The 19,846-nt window shown below is 43.7% G+C and overlaps 1 protein-coding gene across 1 annotated transcript; it reads right to left on the minus strand.

Annotated features, from left to right (window-relative positions):
• Positions 1-10,757: 10,757 nt before the first annotated feature.
• Positions 10,758-19,716, minus strand: LOC138751045 (solute carrier family 7 member 14-like; the record flags this gene model as incomplete). Its single annotated transcript, XM_069913146.1, has 2 exons — positions 10,758-13,557; positions 18,839-19,716. Coding segments are annotated over 2 exons (1,192 nt in total), but the record flags the coding sequence as incomplete, so codon positions are not given.
• Positions 19,717-19,846: the final 130 nt, after the last annotated feature.

Raw genomic sequence — 19,846 nt, forward strand, 5'->3', positions numbered from 1 at the left:
GCTCAATCTCATCGTTGTATTGGAGTGATGTCCAACCTCTTGGGTAGAATTTGACTTCCACAGCATCAAACTGACAAAGGTTTGAAATATCATGTTCCTGGGGAAGTGAGGAAGGGATCTTCTTTGTTTCAGTGTGACTGGGGGGTGCTGGGAGACAGTGCCCAGGGGCACAGCTGATTAACCCCTTCATTGCAAACTGTTTCAACAAAAGTGAGTATTAACACAACGCTGGAGAAACTCAGCAGGTCAAACAGTGTCCTTTACACAGCAAAGATATAGAACCAATGTTTCGAGCTTGAGCCCTTCATTAAGGCACCTGTCTACATTTTTCTCAAATCTTGCTGAAGGACTCAAGGCCAAAACATTGGTTCTGTATCTTTGCTGTATAAAGGACACTGTTTGACCTGCTGAGTTTCTCCAGTATTGTGTTTTTACTTCAACCACAACGTGTGCAGATTTTCATGCTTTACCTCTTGAACAAATGTGAGGACTGTAAGTTGCCCGGGAAAAGAAGATAATACCTTAACCAGGCAGATTCAAGTGTGTGGAGATTGTGACCTTGGAATTTCCAACTCAATACAATCATTCTCACAGACCTCAGAGAATTTGAAATTCCACAGGAAAAGGAAATCTGGTTTGCTCTAAGACAATGGACTCTGATCCCAGGATATGAGCTCAGAGTTCTTCAATCGGGAAACGATCGAAGACTGGGAAAAGGAAATAATTTCACTGGAAATTTTAAAATCATGTACCTTCAGTGATTATGATTGGATCTATTTATTTCAGACATACAGCCATTCCAGTCTATGAGTCCATGCCACCGAATGACACCCAATTAACCCACAACCCCTATACATTTTGAAGGGTGGGAGGAAACCCATACAGACACAGGGAAAACGTTCCAAACAGCACTGGATACAAACCTCTGTCCATGCCACTATAACAACATTGCACTAGCCATGCCTCCCTATACTGACTGGAAATTTGAAGAACGGGAGTAGATTTGAGAAGGTCCAACTCAGGAAGGACACAAGTGACTTGACAAACCCAGGTCCTGTAGCTTCTCTCAGGATATGCAAAGACCGTATAGAAAAATGCATGGGAAGATTAGGGAAGTCTTGGGACCTGTATGCCTAACAGAGACGATCTGATGTTAGACCAAATGCTGGATGTTAATGTTGCCTACACATTGACAGTGGCTGGAAGTGAAAGCTCCAGCAGCGGGGTTAATACAGAATAAGAGCAGTGCAGAAAGAAGGGAGGAATAAACACCAGAAGCAAAATCCTTGGTTGCTCACTCCATTTACCTCATTCCCGAGTTTCTGTGAGGTAGGATCCAGCAAATTATTGGCATCAATTTATTGACAACATGCTGCAAAAAAGATGATCTCTTTGACAATCCTGTCTCTGCTGTTTGATTGGTTGAGGTTTAAGGTATTTCACTCAGAATTCTCCATTCGGTAATGTTGGCTGAAAAATAAATATTAGCCTCAGGACACAGAATATTTCTGTCCTCGAGGCCAGGCCTCACTGTCTCAGTGCAACAGCTTGCAAGATCAATGAACTTTCTTCCCAGTGAACATAGGAAAGAGCTGGTCATTGCAAAAGTGTTTTAGTAATGAATATACATATTTTTGATTGTTTTTCTATGCATCTGCTTTATTCTTGTCCTATTTTTTTGCAAAGAAAACCAGAGCAAGGCTTGAGGTTAACTCAGGGAAAAGGACTTTTGCTTTAGGGAGATACGGCTACAAAGATAGGAATGTTTAAGAGCAGCTGAGAGGACAGATGAGGGCTTTCCATCAGGGAACGTCAGTGTGGAGTTTAATGCCCAAGGTTAAGATGCCCCATCTTCAAGAATATTATCCATTAGCCAACATGGGTTTGGTTTTGTTTACAGAAGCACAGTCCAAACATATAAAATGACACATTTGCAATGAAGAACACATCCAACCCTGGCTGCTCCACCCTGGAAGTGAAGCCAAGAGCATTGTTACACCATCTGTTCTCTCAGATGCAGGAGGCCTAATCCTGTCTTGATTGAGGCTAACTATCCCTTGGTCCCGGACTGTGGACAAAACTACCAATAACAAAAAGACATTTTGTCCCTCACACCACTATGGTTGAAGACACATATTGGATGGGAGGACGGAATTCAATCTCAGTGTTGGAAAACAGATGTTTCACCACAGGCAGAGTCCATTCAGCCCATGGAGCTCCTCACCCTTTCTGCACTAATAATGGTTATTTCCCCTGTCCTTACTGGTGTGTGGTGACTAAGGAAGAATATGGGGAGGTCAAAGGGCAGATTGGAGACCATGAGCTAAAGGCAATATGTTACAAAGCAAATGTTTTAAGGAGAAATATAGGAATCAAGACACTTGTATGCCAGTGAGTCTAACAATTGGGTTTGTCATGATCTTAGTAATGTCAGGTGTGGCTGATTTATCTCCTTCTCATGTGCTGGAAAAGATATGTTCATGTTGGGAAAATGGATCCTTAATAATCTAGAGTGACACAGCTCAGACTGCCATGGAGAATCTATCCTCAGTAGGATGCCTCCTTCAGTGGAGCTAGGTGTAAACTTGAGTTCGAGTTGCGTTTGAGTTTGAGTTGTGGAACGTCCTGAGTAGATCAAACCTGTGGTACCCTGAATGCTTCTGTGTCCCACACCTTTGGAAAGATATATTGGAGTGAGTGCAGATATACCAGATCATTACCTAGATTTCAACGGTTAAGTAATAAGATCTCTGAGAAAAAGTGATGACCAGATCTTTTCAAGGATCATTGGAAACAATTGGGAGAAGAACCTGTTTCTCTTGGCTGGGGAATCTCCCTTTCTGAGGCAGAGCTAAGCATGAAGTACAGAAAGTTTGGAAATGTTTCTGTGAGTGGGAAGGTGGTAGAAGTTGGATCCGTGGCTGTCACTCAGCTGGGGATGTTGAGGGTCGCATGAAACGTTGTTATGGTGTTAGGAAATTAAGAGATAAGGAAAGACAGTGAGAACCTAAAGTCCAAAATAGCGTTGGTGAAACAAATTCAACTGAAGTAGACTGTTCTGGTTGCAAAAGTTAATTTGCATCATATAACATACACACACACACACACACACACACATATATATATATATATATATATATATGTGTGTGTGTGTGTGTGTGTGTGTATATATATAAAATATGCAATATATGTTACATGCAGATATATAAATATGCAAAATATTTTACATATATTAAATATACTCATCCCATATATGTAATATATTGTATATTTATATGGTATATATTTACATATAGACATGAGATAATGCAAGACTTTGATTGCAAATCTCTGTATTTACCTTGCACAGTTCCATGTGAAAATAATGAAAATTCAATAAATGAACCAGTCCGTCAGATGTTTCTGCAATAAATGTTTCTTTTTTCTGCATGAATTTGGTACAACAATGGGACACAACAGACCAAAACAAGTTCACGGTGTACATACTGGTAACAAATATACAACAATTCCATACCAGAAATTCAAAATATACAGAAAAATAAGCTAAATTCATTCCTCAAAATAAAAGAAAAATCAAAACCAAGGAGCACACTCCAACTCAGACGAGGGAATTGAAACAGAAGGGCAATTTACAGGGTCAAATGATGTATGGACTGGAAGAAGCAATGTGAGATATTGGGTGTACCTTGACAGTAAATGGAAAGGAACAGAAATAAGCCTTTGACCCTCTGCTGACTCTTCAGGGGCAAGGAGTAAATATTTATCCATTACTTTCTTGGAAAAGGCAGCCATTTTTCTCTTGGTTTTTTTGGAAATCACAGCAGTTGTGTGGAGTGATGTTACATTCATGCTTATTTTGAGGTTGAATAAATGGAATTAATCCTGTTTCTGTTAAGCAGTGAACCCTCAGTCATTGCTTCTTTCACCTGACCCTTGGACTAGATAAAAAAAGATAGAGCGCAGGAACAGTTCATGTCGAACACCCACCATTGCACATTAAGCACAGGCAATAATACTGAAATGCAATGGACCCAAATTAACACAGAGCTGAATGCAGTACAGCCAACTGACAGATTTTGAGAGAAGAAACAGCTTGTGTCTGTGACCAAAATGAGCATTAGCTCTGAAAAGTTCCCTCACTGATGACATTCAGCTTCACTGACTTATCCCCCCCCAAAATCCATGACCCAGAAAGGACCAAGTGAGCCAATCAGATGGAGTGTTTCCCACATGACAATAGAAACTGCCCTTCCAAAGCATCTGATAGGCTGTAAGGCATTTTCAGATGTCCCGAGGTTGTAATTTAAGCTTTAAATTTAATTTAGAGATACAGTGCAGTAACAGCCCATGAGACCACATCACCCAAATACACCCATGTGACCCATCAGACCTACCAACCTCCTGTACGTTTTGAAGGGTGGGAGGAAACCGGCGCCCTCAGAGGAAACCCACACAAACACAGGGAGAATGTACAAACTCCTTACAGACAGTGCGGGATTCGTAGTCTGATCGCTGGTGATCCAATCACTAGAAGTATCCATGCTGTAGTTTTTTTTGCCTCTTCATTTAACTCCTTAGAATACACACCTCATCCCTGTGGGAACATAGATCAGACTTCCAAATGAAATAGGAAAAGGAATTTGCCACGCAGCCTGTGCCGACTCTGACATCCAAATTATCACGGGCGACTCTTTGCCTCGACCCTCCTTCCTACCCATTCTCTAAACTCCTCAATTCCATTGATGTCCAACCATCTGTAACAATCATCCTTGGAATGACTGAACAGTTAGAATTCTAATGACTTGGTCAAATGGAGTCCATGTCCTGGAAATACCCTTTGAACTGCACCCCCGAGCCTTGACTTGGACCTGACACATAATTCCAGCATTTTCTGATTTCATTCAGATTTCCAGGACCTGCAGTTTTGTTTTTATTTTCTTTGGGATCTGTGCAACATATGGACCATATAGGAGATTTGGATCTCTGTCATGTACACACCACAGAGGAGATTAGGATCTCTGTCACGTACACACCACAGAGAAGATTGGGATCTCTGTCACGTACACACCACAGAGGAGATTGGGAGTTGTGGCACGTATGGACCATATAGGATATTGGGATCTCTGTCACGTACACACCACAGAGGAGTTTGGGAGTTGTGGCACGTATGGACCATATAGGAGATTGGGATCTATGTCACGTACACGCCACAGAGGAGATTGGGAGTTGTGGCACGTATGGACCATATAGGAGATTGGGATCTCTGTCATGTACACACCACAGAGGAGATTGGGAGTTGTGGCATGTATGGACCAAGAGGAGATTGGGAGCCATGCCATGTACAGATCACAGAGGAGATTGTGAGCTGTGGGACGTATGGACCACAGAGGATCAGGAATCAGTCCCATCAAGACCTGCTAGAGTGGGAAGGAGGAATGAGCAACATAACAGTACAAATTTGGGATCTTGTTCTGAGATTGTTTTCCTTTGGTTAATAGACTCACTCATCCATTGCCAGGAACACATCCGCACTTAATTCCTGCTCTTTCATGGACAATCAAACACTTGCAGTCATAATTGGAATGTGCCCAGTTAATCCATCATGAGCTGGTATTCACGCTGCACCACATCATTATCTACTAAATCTTTAGTCTTTAAACAACAATATATTCCCAGACTGGCCTTATCAGGAACCTCACAACCCACAAAACCACAAGAAGCAAGTTGTCCTCGATCCTGAGGGTCTGTCTGGAAGGAAAAAAATCCCTGATCCCAACATACAACACATGACCCAATCACCAGATGTTAATCAGGAGGTTTTGGACCACAAAAACAGCACTTTAACACCTCCTGATACCTGTCAGAGGGCACAGGCCCGAAATGTTGGTCACCCTTTACTTCCTATGGATGCTGCGTGACCTGCTGAGTTTCCCCAGTCTCTTTATGGATTACACCTCCTTCAACATCTTATGTTCCAGAGACCCAATCATTATATAATACCATAACCATAAGAAATAGGAACACAAATAGGACATTCAGCCCATTGATTCTGCCCCATTATTTAATCATGATCTGATCCATTTCACCACTCAGCCCCACTGTCCGGGCCTGCTCCCCATAACCTTTGGTGCCCTGGCTGATAAAGAACCCATCAATCTCTACCATAAATACACCCAATCTCCTGGCCTCCACAACTGCCTGTGGGAACAAATTGCACAGATTTACCACCCTCTGGCTAAATGTTGACATTTAAATAAATATGCATTTTTAAATGAATGTTCAGTTAAAACTAGAAATCCCCAACTAACAGCACCGTGGGAGCAACATCACCAGGTAGGTTGGAAATTAACTTCAGACTTACCAACAACGTCTGATAGTGATGTGGAAAGTGGTCTCCGATTTGGAAAGCCCTTGTCAGCATTGTTCACCCAACCTCGACCCAAGTATTGTCAGATTAACCAATAAATACAGCTTCAAACTCTTCATAATGAAGGATCTTTCATGTCTAATATGATATCTGTATCATTATATCATATTTGATATGATTGAAATGTCGAGATTCATGCAATAAGATCTTAGATCTGACCTGATTCTTTAATGTGACTTATTCCAAATGATTAGAACAGCTAATTGCATTTCAGTGGAAAAGCTACGGGAATGCGTCTGGATTTCCTGTAGTGAACACTGTGCCAAGATAAACACTCCGGCTGCAGCAGCAATAACTGTTGGGTTTCACTTCCCGGCCCTTGGGATTCCTTCTATCGAAGAATATTAAAAGTGAGGCAAAAAAGTAATGACCATAATGGAATTACTTCCACCGGGAGCGATCTCCCGTTCAATTAATAGCAGCAAGTGGCTACTGTCTGCTCATTTTGGCTGAGAAATTGGAAGTATAACTGCATCAAAAACCAGTGGTGGGAGACAAATGCTTCACAGAGCAACAATGAGGCTGACTCATGTATACAACATCTCAGAGGACACATCTCCTTCAAACTACCTGGCACCTGACAACCAGATGATTGGTTGCATCAGTTTCCTGCCTGCCACCTCATGGGCTTGGCTTTGGTTTATTGTCCAATATGCTTATTTATTTCAAATGCTAATTTCAACCAGGATATGGAATCCATTTGCAGATAAATACTTCAACCCTTCAAGCTAAGATCTGGTATGCATTCAAAACACCTAATCGTTTTGACGTACATTATGCCACAGCCTGTAAATGCTTTACATTTTATGTTGGATCATTCCCTTAAAACATGTATCAAATAACAGGAAGCATTTACTCTTTAAGATGATAGCAAACACAGGTATGATGACAGACCATTTCAAGACCCGATTCTATTCCCTCACATTTAGTGGAGTATAAAGTACTAATATCTAAGCCTGGAAAAGCTTTACGCAAAGCTGAAATAGACTGATTGTAAGCAAGTCAAAACGTGACACTGGAGAAACTCAGCAGGTCAAACAGTGTCCTTTAGGTAGCAAAGATAAAGATACAGAACCAATGTTTCAGGCTTGAGCCCTTCATCAGGGTTTGGAAAAATGTTGGCAGTGCCAGATCAAATAGGCAGGGGGTGGGGTGCAGGTGGAGAGGTGGGGGAGGATCACAGTCCCAAAGGCAGGAGGTGGATAAGGGAGAGCACAGCAGGAAGCAGGGGGAGGAGGGATGGCTCAGTGAATGGTGAGGGAAGAGGGTGCAGAGCTGAGGGGAAAGGAGGCAAGAGGAAAGGGAAGGGAAGGAGAACAGAGAGTAGGCTAGCAGAAACCAGAGAAGTTGATGTTGACACCACCTGATTGGAGAAGGCCCAGTCAGAAAATAAAGTGTTATTTTTTTACCTATTACCTCCTGTCTGTGGGACCATGCTCCTCCCCAAACTCCCCCCCCCCCACCCACCACCATTTTGTTCAAATGCCTGCTGACACTTTGCTTGTACCTTGATGAAGGGCTCAAGCCCGAAACGTCAGTTACGTATCATTATCTTTGCTATATAAAGTTCACTGTTTGTCCTGTTGAGTTTCTCCAGCGTTGTGTTCCTACTTCAACCACAGTGCCTACAGACTCTTGTGTTTTACTTTAGAATGAAAGCAAGTATATTTAAACCATACACTTCAGTCTTCTCCAGTTCTTGCAGCTGCTCATCAATGAACATTTGTACATATGACTATGTCTTGCTTGTCTTATGTATTAGTCCATTAAGGACATCTGCAAGAGGCAGAATCTCAAGAAAGCAGCCTCTACCCTCACATGCCCTCTTCACTCTGCTGCCGTCAGGAATGAGGTGGTAGGTGCAGGAACCCAAAGACGAACAGCCACGGGACAGAAACAGCTTCTTCCCCTCTGCCATCAGATTTCTGAACAGACAAGGAACCACAGACACTTTCTCTTCTTTTGCACTAATTTATTCATATTTAAAAAAAATAATTTATACCAATTTTTGCACCTATAAATGCTGCTAGAAAACAACAAATTTTGTTTGTTCATGACAATAAATTCATGATTCTGAAATATCCAGTGGTCGGCTTGCAAAACAGCCTCTATCACTGTCTGTTGGTACACATGACAATAAACGAACATGGAGTTGAGCAGGAGTTGGGAATTTATTAAGGAGAGCATCCATTTCCCACGGGAGACACAGAATCATGGGTGAAGGTCTTGCCTGAAGATGTCCAGTGCAGAACTGCCAGTGTGCTCCACTGGCAGAATTGTTATCTCCAAGGTAAGATTCTATGCGAAGGCCTTCTCTGCTCACTCAGTCAGACGTGATGATCCCCCCGCACTAAAAGTAAAATAGCAAGTGCCTTTTGCCAAACCAAGACCCAATCTTTATCCATCAAGCATCAGGAAAAATAAAACAAAGCAAAACCTTGCAGTGGTGTTTTGTCTGCAACTGATGGGTCCCCAACTTCAAATATAAACCCCGTTTCTCACTCCATATGCTGCCTGACCTCAAGGGTGTTTCCAGCAGTCTCTGTATTTTCACTGGCACCATTCAAGTCTTTATCTTTTGTTTGTGGGGATCTCATTACATGCATCCATGTATTTCCAACTTTACAACACTGAGTGTTTCATGAGTTTCAAAGCACTTTTGAAGTGAACTGACTGAATTGTTGTATAAAGAGCCAAAATAGACTCAAAATCTTCATTCTATGAATACAAACCTCTCTTCCATTTCTTGGGAGGTAAGTTCCCAGTAGTGGTTAAATGAAACCCTGGAATTTTTTGACCCAGCAAGGCTGCAACTCAAGTAGTTTGGAGAAGGCTGGGAGACCAATTGACACTTTCTAATGAACATATGAATACAGTTCGTTTGGTTATCAGAGAGATCTGATGCAAAGTGGGGTGGAACATCTTCATCGTCAGCCTCTTTTGGGCCAGTCCTTCTCCAGTGATGGCAAAGATTGGGCCAACACCCCAATATGGGGATGGAGGGAAGGAGGAGAGGAGCACAGGATAGCAGATGAGAGGGGGAAGAAGAGAAAGAATCTGAGGGTTAATCAGGGAATGGACAGAGGGCTGATGGTTTCGAATGGGAGAAAAGGGAAGGGCCCAATACCAGAGGACATCTGTTTAAGGTGAATGGAGGAATGTTTAGAGGAGACGACTCTGTGTTTTACACAGAGAGTGGTGGGTGCCTGGAATGCATTTCCAGGGATGGCGGTGGAGAGTGGTACTATAGGGACATTCATAAGACTCTTAGACAGGCACATGGATGTAAGGAAACTGAAGGGTTAGATTGTTTACATAGGTCGGCACAACATTGTGGGCGCAGGGCCTAAACCGTTCTGGAATGTTCTGTGTTCTATCTTCAGTCTGGGGGTAGAGTGCCATATAATTCCGCTGCTGAATTAGAGGGTTTTTTTAATACTGAAGGAGACGAATGAGTAAGGTTTACTCCGATGATTCTCGAGATGAGAAATTTTGGCGACCAGAGAGTAAAACACGAAAGTCTGCGGACAATGTGTTGGTGGTAAAAGTGCACGGAAATGCTGGAGGAACTCAGCACGTGTCCACAGAAGGAAAAGATATATGACTGATGTTTCGGCCCTGAGCTTGAGGAAGGGCTCACGCCTGAAACATTGGTTCTATATCTTTTCCTCCTATGGACGCTGTGAGACTTGCTGAGTTCCTCCACCAGTTCTGTGTGTTTTCTTATTTTGGCTACCAGCCTGAAATTCCTGGCTTGAATTCTCGTTAACCAACTCTGTTTGAGAGGAAATATCATAGAAGAGTAAAGCACGATGAAGGATTTAGAAAGGGTCAATAAGAACAAGTTATCTATCAGCAGATATTTCAGAAACAGCACACGTAAGTGCAAAGAGTCGGGGTGATGTTAAGAAAAACTCTCTGCAAGTTGAATGTTTCATCTGGCACTCTTCGCCAGTAGAGATGGTGGAAACAAAGTCCATCAAAGCTCTCAGAAGGGAAATTGTAAAAATTATATTTAAATTAAAATGTTTATTTACAACATGGTATAATCCCATTGAGGCCCATGCCATCCGCCCAATTACACCCAATTAACCTACCAACCCCATACATTTTGAAGGGTGGGAGTACACCAGAGCACCCAGAGGAAACCCACACAAACGCAGAGAGAACATCCAAACTCCTTACTGACACCTGGCGGATTCGGGTCGCTGGCGGATCCGGGTCACTGGCAGATCCGGGTCGCTGGCGGATCCGGGTCACTGGCAGATCCGGGTCGCTGGCGGATCCGGGTTGCTGGTGGATCCGGGTCGCTGGCGGATCCGGGTCGCTGGCAGATCCGGGTCACTGGCGGATCCGGGTCGCTGGCGGATCCGGGTCGCTGGTGGATCCGGGTCGCTGGCAGATCTGGGTCACTGGCGGATCCGGGTCGCTGGCGCTGTAATAGTGTCACACCAACCCCACTTTGCGTATAGTAGAACATGAGGGGAAATCATTTGTAGGGATATTTAGAAAGTGGAAAGGAATGGAACTGACTGAATTGTTGTATAAAGAGCCAAAATAGACTCAAAATCTTCATTCTATGAATCAGAATAATGAAATTTGTTGTTTTGTGGCAGCGTCACAGGGCAAACATTTATATAAACCACCTTTCAACAATAAACAGAAATAGTACACGTAAAGTCAAACTAAGGCCGTGATCATTCAGGAATCTGATGGCTGCTGTAACCACTCTATAATCCAATGATTTCCCAAGATTCCATCCTTTTAGTAACTATTGCCGTGGTGGTTAAAAGTAAATCTTCCAATAAAAAATAAGATAGTTCCAATGTAAACTGTTCTGATGAAGAAAATGTTTAATTCATCTGAAGACCAAGATGATAAAACTTGCCTTGCCTTTTAGAGTTAAGTGTACAGTGTTCGAAGTTTGTTTTAAATCTGAAGGTACAATTTTGCTAATGTGTTTCTTTGCTACACAAATAATAAGTCTTTGAAATAGATACATGGATCTTTAGTCAGAGAATTTATGTGAATCAAAGGAAATGAAGCGATTCAGATTCCTGGCTCTCTCTGCATCCTCCTTCCAAGAGGAAGTGTTACTCAGTTACGGTGCCATGCATCAATTTTGTTCATAAACCAGAGAAGAAATGAAAAATGTCACCTTGCAAGCAGCAGATCTCATTCACAGAAGTAATTTATCGTGGTCATGAGTCAGAGATGAGGGCAGCATTGCTCCCACCAAGAAGTATGTGTTTATAAAGCAAATTGAAAAGCCTTTCTCCTGATTCACTCAGTGACAGTGAGGTCGATGAGTGCAGAGTTAGCCATTAAATGCAGCTTCACTTCCCTCATCTCATCCCTCATGGCTGCAAACCCCTACAAGTGGGTCCCTGCATCCTGACCTGCAGACCTGATTCAGTGAGGGTTACTACATTATCCTCCATGATAATCCTGAACACCGGTGTCCCACAAGATTGCATACTTACCCCTGATGGTACTCCCTGTACACTGCTACCTGTGTGGCCCAACCCTGCTCTACAAGTTTGCCGATGATATCACCGTCATAGGATGGTAAATCCGTGGAATTTGTTAACACAGGCCGGGTCATTGGGAGTATTTAAGCCAGAGATTGATAGGTTCTTGAAGGCCGGGCAGTGGGGCTGAGTGGGAAAATGGATCAGCTCATGATTAATTGGTGGGGAAGATTTGATGGGCTGAATAGCCTACTCTGCTCCTATGTCTCAAAGTCTAATGAAAACACAAACCTCCAGATTCAAGAACAGTTCCTTTCCTACAGTAATCAAACTTTTACATGGATCTCTCACTTGCTCTTGCATTGTTTTTATTTGATTTTCTGTGATCCCCTCCATTTACCTTCTATATATCTTCTACTCTTTAACTCAATGCAGTCAATCTAGTGTTTAATGATTTGATATTTTTATCCTGCGTGTTACATGAGTTGATTAGCCTCGATAGCTCACAAAACCCATGACAATAAACAATCCAATTCAGTCTTACTCCTCTGAGGTGGTAGGATATTCCAACAGCGTATTCACCCATAGGTGACGTGGTGTCAGCCTCACAATATCCAAGTGGTCATCAAGATTCCCAAGTGTTATACAACAGGAGCCATAACTGTATTTATTGTACCATCTCTTGACTTCTCCACGCACAGTCCAATTTTCCCCGGTCCTGGTTAAACTGAGTTACCCAAACACTGACTGGGACTTGTGATGAGAGGTCCAGGACCATTGGAACGCACAGAATCCATGTCACTACAGTATATTCATACCTTACAAGGGGCTGGAAACCTAAACCATCAAATCTCCAACATCTCTGATCAGTTTCCCACCCATTCCCACAATGCGATTGGTCTCCTGATGTCCAACATCCCAGTTCTTTTGTCCTCAACACTTCAGTAAATTCAGTGACTGTTGTGGTCTTTTCAAAAGTACCTGATGAGATAATATACTGAATAGGGATATTTTTTATACCTTGAATTACTGATTAAAGGGGCACAGTGTTAAATATCTGGCAAATTCCTTTGTAATTCTTTGGCAATTGAGGCCACTTGAAAAATACAGTTTATTTCCCTGTGACATTATAATCATTGCCAATCAACCACACTTCTGATCAATTCAAATGCTTGCCAAACATTTATTCATGAAAATGGGGCCCCTTTAATAAGCCAACTGAGTGAGGTTTGGGGCAGAAATGAACGGGACCTTGCTGTTTTAACATCACACCACTGGATGATGTTTTTAAAGGGGAAATCACATCCATGATACTAGTCCAAGGGTCTGAGGGGGTCAGTACCTCCTACTCTGGGGAATAAGCAAGCTCATCATTTGCAATCAGAGCCTCTGAAGTCTTGACATACTTCCCTTTGTTTTTGGTGATGCTGTTGTTGGTTCTGTGGTTGCCCACAATGTCAGGCATTGCCTGTTGAGACTGGTAGCCCATCTGATCAGGCTGCGGCCACTCCTCCTGCCACTGACTGCTCTCCGCCTCGGGATAAGGGAAGCTGTCATCCACGTCATAGCGCTGGTATGTACTCTGGCTCAGAGCTTCCTGCCGCGCTCCGATCTCCAGGCTGCTATTCCAAATCCCATATCCAAAATAAATGAGCAAACCTGGGGGAGGGAAAAGAGAGGGAAGTGGTCAGCCAGAGGGAGATCGAAGCAGAGTTAAAAGGGGCATTGCACAAATATTGCTCTAGAGAAAGAAAGGGCAGTGGAAATAGATGGGGGTGTTTCCAAAGAGCCAGCATAAACATAGTGGGCTGAATATCCTTCTTTATGCTATGTGATTGTATAATTCTACTAGTGTCTTGAACATCAGGGAATCCTCCGCCACTGGAAAAGAACTGTCTGCACTACTGGGACACAGCATTTACTTCTTTCACGATGGTAAGTGGGAATATTTTGTTACTGATCCATCTTCTGTATGTATTACTTCTTTTTCAATTAGTGGAAGGCATACAATTCACAGGAGGTTCACTAGGATGATTCTGGGAATGAAAGGGTTATCATATGAGGAGTGTTTGACAGGACATGGCCTGCACTCATCGGAATTTAGGAGAATGAAGGGATATCTCGTGAAAACATTTTGAATGTTGAAAGGCATGGACAGAGTAGATGTAGAAAGGTTATTTCCCACAGTGGGATAGTCCAGGACAAGAGGGCACAACTTCAGGATTGAAAGGCATCTGCTTCGAACAGAGATGTGGAGGAATTTCTTCAGCCAGAGGGTGGTAAATCTGTGGAATTTGTTGCCACAGGTGGTTGTGGGGGCTGGGTCACTGGGTGTATTTAAAGCAGAGAGTGAGAGGTTCTTGATTATGGGGAGAAGGCCAGGCAGTGGGGCTGAGTAGGAAAATGGATCAACTCATGATTAAGTGGTGGGGCAGACTCGATGGGTCAAATGGCCTCTTTCTGCTCCTATGACTTGTGGTGGAATGGTATTAACTGCAGATGTATTTTTCAGTAAGGAAAGATTTTGGTGCATTATATGTGACAATAAATTCATTATTGTTATGACTGTGTGGTTAGAACGGAATAGCACATGAACGGCCCTTTGGCCCACTATTGTCTCTGTTGAACATGATGCCAATTTAAACTCATGCCATCTGCCTGCACATGGTTTATATTCTTCCAGTGCCTGCCTGTTTATGTGTCTGTCTGAATGCCTTTTAACTGTCGCCATTGCATCTGCTTCCACTACCTCTCCTGGCAGTAATTTCCAAGTATCCAGCACTGTCTCGGCAAAATAAAACTTGCCTTGTTCATCTCCTCTAAACTTAGCACCTCTGTTCTAAACTTGGGAAAAAAGTTTTTATCTATCCATAGAACCATAGATCACTACAGTGTAGAAATCTAATTTAAACCCACCAGAACAGCACGGGCAAACCTTTCCGCGAGGATATTAGTCCCCATCCAATTCAAATTCCCCTCAGAACAGGTCACTCCTTCCCTGGAAGGGAGCCCAGTGATCCAGAAACCTGAAGCCCTTCCTCCTGCACCTTGTCTTTAACCATGTATTAAGCTGCATTATCCTCCTATTTCTAACCTCACCAGCACATGGCACAGGTAGTAATCCTGAGATCACTACCCTGGAGGCCTTGTCCCTCAGCCCAGCACCTAACTTCCTGAACTCTCCCTTACAGGACCTTCTCACCCTTCCTACATATCTCATTGGTCCCTATAACATGACATCTGGCTGCTCACCCTCCCTCCTGAGAATGCTGTGAACTCGAGCTGAGATATCTCAGACCTAGGCACCAGGGAGGAAACATACCATCAAGGATACTCGATCTCTTCCAAAGAACCTCTTAAATGTCCCCCTAACTATGGAATCCCCTATCACTAGAGCTTAGCCACAGGACCGGATACTGTGTCAGAGACCTGATCACCGTGGCTTGTCCCTGGTAGGACCCCTCCCAACGGTATCCAAAATTATATACTTGTTATTGAGGGGGATGACCAGAGGGGTGCCCTGCACTGCTTGCATGTTTCCTTTCCCTCTCCTGACAGTCACCCATCTACCCTCCACCTGCTTCCTATGGTTCTATGGGTATGCCCCGTAACTCCTGTCTTTCAACCCCTGCCTCCCGAATGATCCGGAGTTCATCAAACTCCAGCTCCAATTCCTTAACTTGGCTTGTCAGGAGCTGCAGTTGGATGCGTTTCTCACAGATGAAGTCGTCAGGGATACTGCTGGCTTCCCTGGCGACCCACATTATATAACCATAGCCATATAACCGTTTACAGCACGGAAACAGGCCATGTCGGCCCTTCAAGTCCGTACCGGTTCACTTGAACAACTCCACTAGCTCCTCCGCAAACTCCTGAGGAAGTAGAGGCTTTCTTCATGATGTCATTGGTGTGCTGGTTCCAGGAAAGATCTTCTGAGATAGTACATCAATATATAGAGGTTAGGGATAGTCAACATGGCTTTATGCATGGTAGGTCATGTTTAACCAATCAGAGTTTTTTTGAGGAGGTTATGAGGAAAGTTGATGAAGGAAAGGCTGTGGATCTTGTCTACATGGTCCTTAGTAAGGCCTTTGACAAGGTCCCTCATGGGAGGTTAGTCAGGAAGGTTCAGACACTAGGTATTCATGGTGATGTAGTGAACTGGATTCGACAATGGCTGGATGGGAGAAGCCAAAGAGTAGTGGTGGACGATTGCTTCTCAGACTGGAGGCCCGTGACTAATGATGTGCCTCAGGGATTGATGTTGGGACCATTGTTGTTTATCATCTATATCAGATCTGGATGATAATGTGGTAAATTGGATCAGCAAGTTTGCTTATCACACTAAAATTAGAGGTGTTGTAGACAGCGAAGAAGGTCAAAGGTTGCAGAGGGATCTGGACCAGCTGGAAAAATGGGCTGAAAAAAATGGAAGTTAGAATTTAATGCAGACAAGTATGAGGCGAGGCATTTTGAAAGGTCAAACCAAGAAAGGATATACACTGAGGAGTTGGTGGAACAGAAGGATCTGAGAATACAGATACATAATTCCCTGGTGGACATCACAGGTGGACAGGGTTGTAAAGAGAGCTTTTGGCCTATGGACCTTCATAAATCAAAGTATTGAGTGCTGGAGTTGGGATGTTATGGTAAAGTTGTATAAAATATTGGTGAGGCCAAATTTGGAGTATTGTGTGCAATTTTGGTCACCTAACTACAGGAAAGATATCAATAAAATAGAAAGAGTGTAGAGTAAATTAGGATACTGCCGGGACTTCAGGAACTGAGTTACAGGAAAAGGTTAAACAGTTTAGGACTTTATTCCCTGAAGTGTCAAAGAATGAGTGGAGGGTTGATAGAAGCATACAAAATTATGATGGGGATAAATAAAGTTGAGTTTTTCCACTGAGGGTAGGTGAGATACAAACCAGAGGACATAGGTTAAGGGTGAAGGGGGAAACATTTAGGAGAACATTATGGGGAACTTCTTCACGCAGAGAGTGGTGGGAGTGTGGAATGAACTTCCAGCTGAAGTGGTGATGTGGGCTCAATTTTAACATTTAAAAATAATTTGAACAGGTACATGCATGGGAGAGGTATGGAGGGCTAGGGACTGGGTGCAAGTCAGTGGAACTAGGCAAAAAATGGCTCGGCACAGACTAGAAAGGTCGAAGTTTTCGATGTACCTTTCCAAATTTTTCTTAAATATAAAAATTGAGCTTGCATTTATCCATTTAGCTGGCAGCTCATTCCATACCACTCTGCGTGTGAAGAAGTTCTCCCGAATGTTCCCCCTAAATTTTTCTCCTTTCACCCTGTGATAGCACAGATTCTATCACCACTGTGTCTATGTAGTGTAGGATGACTGTGATTGGCTGAGAATGTAGCCACACCTACTGGCAGGTCTTAAAGGGTTGCTCCTCGCCAGACCAGGTCATTCTGGACTGGTCGACCTACATGCGATACGCTCCAGTCTTTTAGCTAATAAAAGCCTTGGTTTGGATCAACAAGTCTTTGGTTCTTTCAACACGCTCTACACACCCTTAACCCATGTCCTCCAGTTGTTGCAAATTATAGATCTCTTACCAATTTATTGACTTGGAATTATGTTCTAATGTTTAAAAATAAGAAGTTGCCTATTTAAAACAGTTTTGGAATTCCTGCTCAAAGCAACAGAAATAGAGTCTGAATATTTTCCAGACAGAAGTGGATGAGTGACTGGCACAAGGCAGGAGATGGGGTGAAAGGTTAAAGTGACTGGACAGGAATGTGGTCCAGGTCGTGGGCAAATAATCCATTTGATTTAGTCGGGGTGCAGGCTGGAGGAGCAGATGGCTGACTCTGGTTCCAAATTCATAACCAATTAAACATTTGCTCTAATAAAGATCAAGATCTATTCTCGCTCCTATTTTCTAACTTTCTGTCTCTAATTGATGCCAAAACTATTCCTGACTCCCAACTGGCCTGTATTTTTGGAGACAGAGGAAATTTTCTACCTGAAAATCTGGCCTACTTTTATTTTAGGGTCATTTCATCATCTCCAGTTCATCCTGAACTTCCACCTCATTTTCCATTAGACTGTTGCCCTGATTGTTGCTGCAGGATTACCCCTCTCCAGAACTGGATTACCCCTCTCCAGAACTGGATTACCCCTCTCCAGAACTGGATTACCCCTCTCCAGAACTAGATTACCCCTCTCCAGAACTGGATTACCCCTCTGCAGAACTGGATTACCCCTCTCCAGAACTAGATTACCCCTCTCCAGAACTGGATTACCCCTTTCCAGAACTGGATTATCCCTCTCCAGCTGGATTACCCCTCTCCAGAACTGGATTACCCCTTTGCAGAACTGGATTACCCCTCTCCAGAACTGGATTACCCCTCTGTAGAACTGGATTACCCCTCTCTAGAACTGGATTACCCCTCTCCAGAACTGGATTACCCCTTTCCAGAACTGGATTACCCCTTTGCAGAACTGGATTACCCCTCTCCAGAACTGGATTACCCCTCTGTAGAACTGGATTACCCCTCTCTAGAACTGGATTACCCCTCTCCAGAACTGGATTACCCCTTTCCAGAACTGGATTACCTCTCTGCAGAACTGGATTACCCCTCTCCAGAACTGTTTAAGGATTTCTGCTCTCCACAACTTCCCAAGATCCAGATACAATATCCCACCTCGAGAAAGGGTTCAGACCTGACCATTCTGACCTGTTGACTTCCTCCATCAATTCTTTAACTGATCAGGATTTCAATGTCCGCTGTTTTTGTGTTTCTCACAACATCTTGCCCCTGTTTTATGTCCACGCAGACCTCTAGAGATTTGCTATGGCTTGGCACCATTGATTCATCATCAGGACACATAAAATTAATTCAAAGAGGAATATAAACCATTGAAGCCAACAAATCATTCAGCCAAAGTACTTAATTCAGCACTTACCCACAAAGCACCAGACGGCAAAGCGGATCCAGGTGATACTGGAGAGTTTTAACATGAGATACATGTTCACCAACATAGCAAAGGCAGGGACAAAGGGAACACAGGGAGCCATGTAGGGCAGCTTCTTGGGGTTCTCGGGTTGCTGAAGGATGACAAAGATGAGCACGCAGATTAGCAGCAACATCAGGATGACCAAGAGGACAGCCCACCAGCTTTGATTGTAAATGTACTCCTCCCCAAAGTTGATGAAGGAGCAGAAGACAAACGACAGGATAAAGAGCAGCAGCACACAAGTGGTGACTGTACGCCCGGTGACAGTGGTGGGACGGTCCATCTTGCCCGGCAGCCCAAGGCGGATCCTCATGGTGTAGTATCGAGGTCCAATCAGCTCCTTGAGCTTTATTGAGTAGATGTTCTCCGAAGTGTCTGCCTCTATTCCTGAGGTCATGTCCACTGTGCCGTAATTGGGATGGTTCGTGCTGTAACTGGACTTCTCCGCTTTCCCAATCAACATCTCATTGTCCCCCAAGGATGGGAGGTTCTTGGCCCCGCACGTGTTCTTGTCAAGGCCCGCGTAGTCTTCACCTTCGCTCATGGGGGAGGTAGCTTCCTTTTCACCCTCGGCCACAGCTCCTTCCTTCTTCTTGGTGCCTTCTTCCGACAGGAACTTTACGAAGTTGTCGATGTCGCTCTCGGGCTGGTAGCGCAGCAGCAGGACACACACCGACACCAGGGTGTAGGCCAGGAGCGTCCCAATGGACATCATTTCAATAAGGTCCCGCAAGCTGACCAACAAGGAGAGCAGCCCCGCCAGGCACCCTGAAATGACGCAGGCCACAACTGGTGTCTCTGTGTAGGCACTGACATAAGCTAAAAACCTGGAGGTGGACAGCCAACAGTACAGTCATAGACTCACATAGATCACAGTGACACACTCAAAACACCCAGATCCACATAGCCCCCTCCCACACTTCCTTAACGTGCACTTTCAGCCTTGACTTCTATTTC

Source organism: Narcine bancroftii, unplaced genomic scaffold (assembly GCF_036971445.1).
Source record: "Narcine bancroftii isolate sNarBan1 unplaced genomic scaffold, sNarBan1.hap1 Scaffold_626, whole genome shotgun sequence".
Taxonomy (NCBI): Eukaryota; Metazoa; Chordata; class Chondrichthyes; order Torpediniformes; family Narcinidae; genus Narcine; species Narcine bancroftii.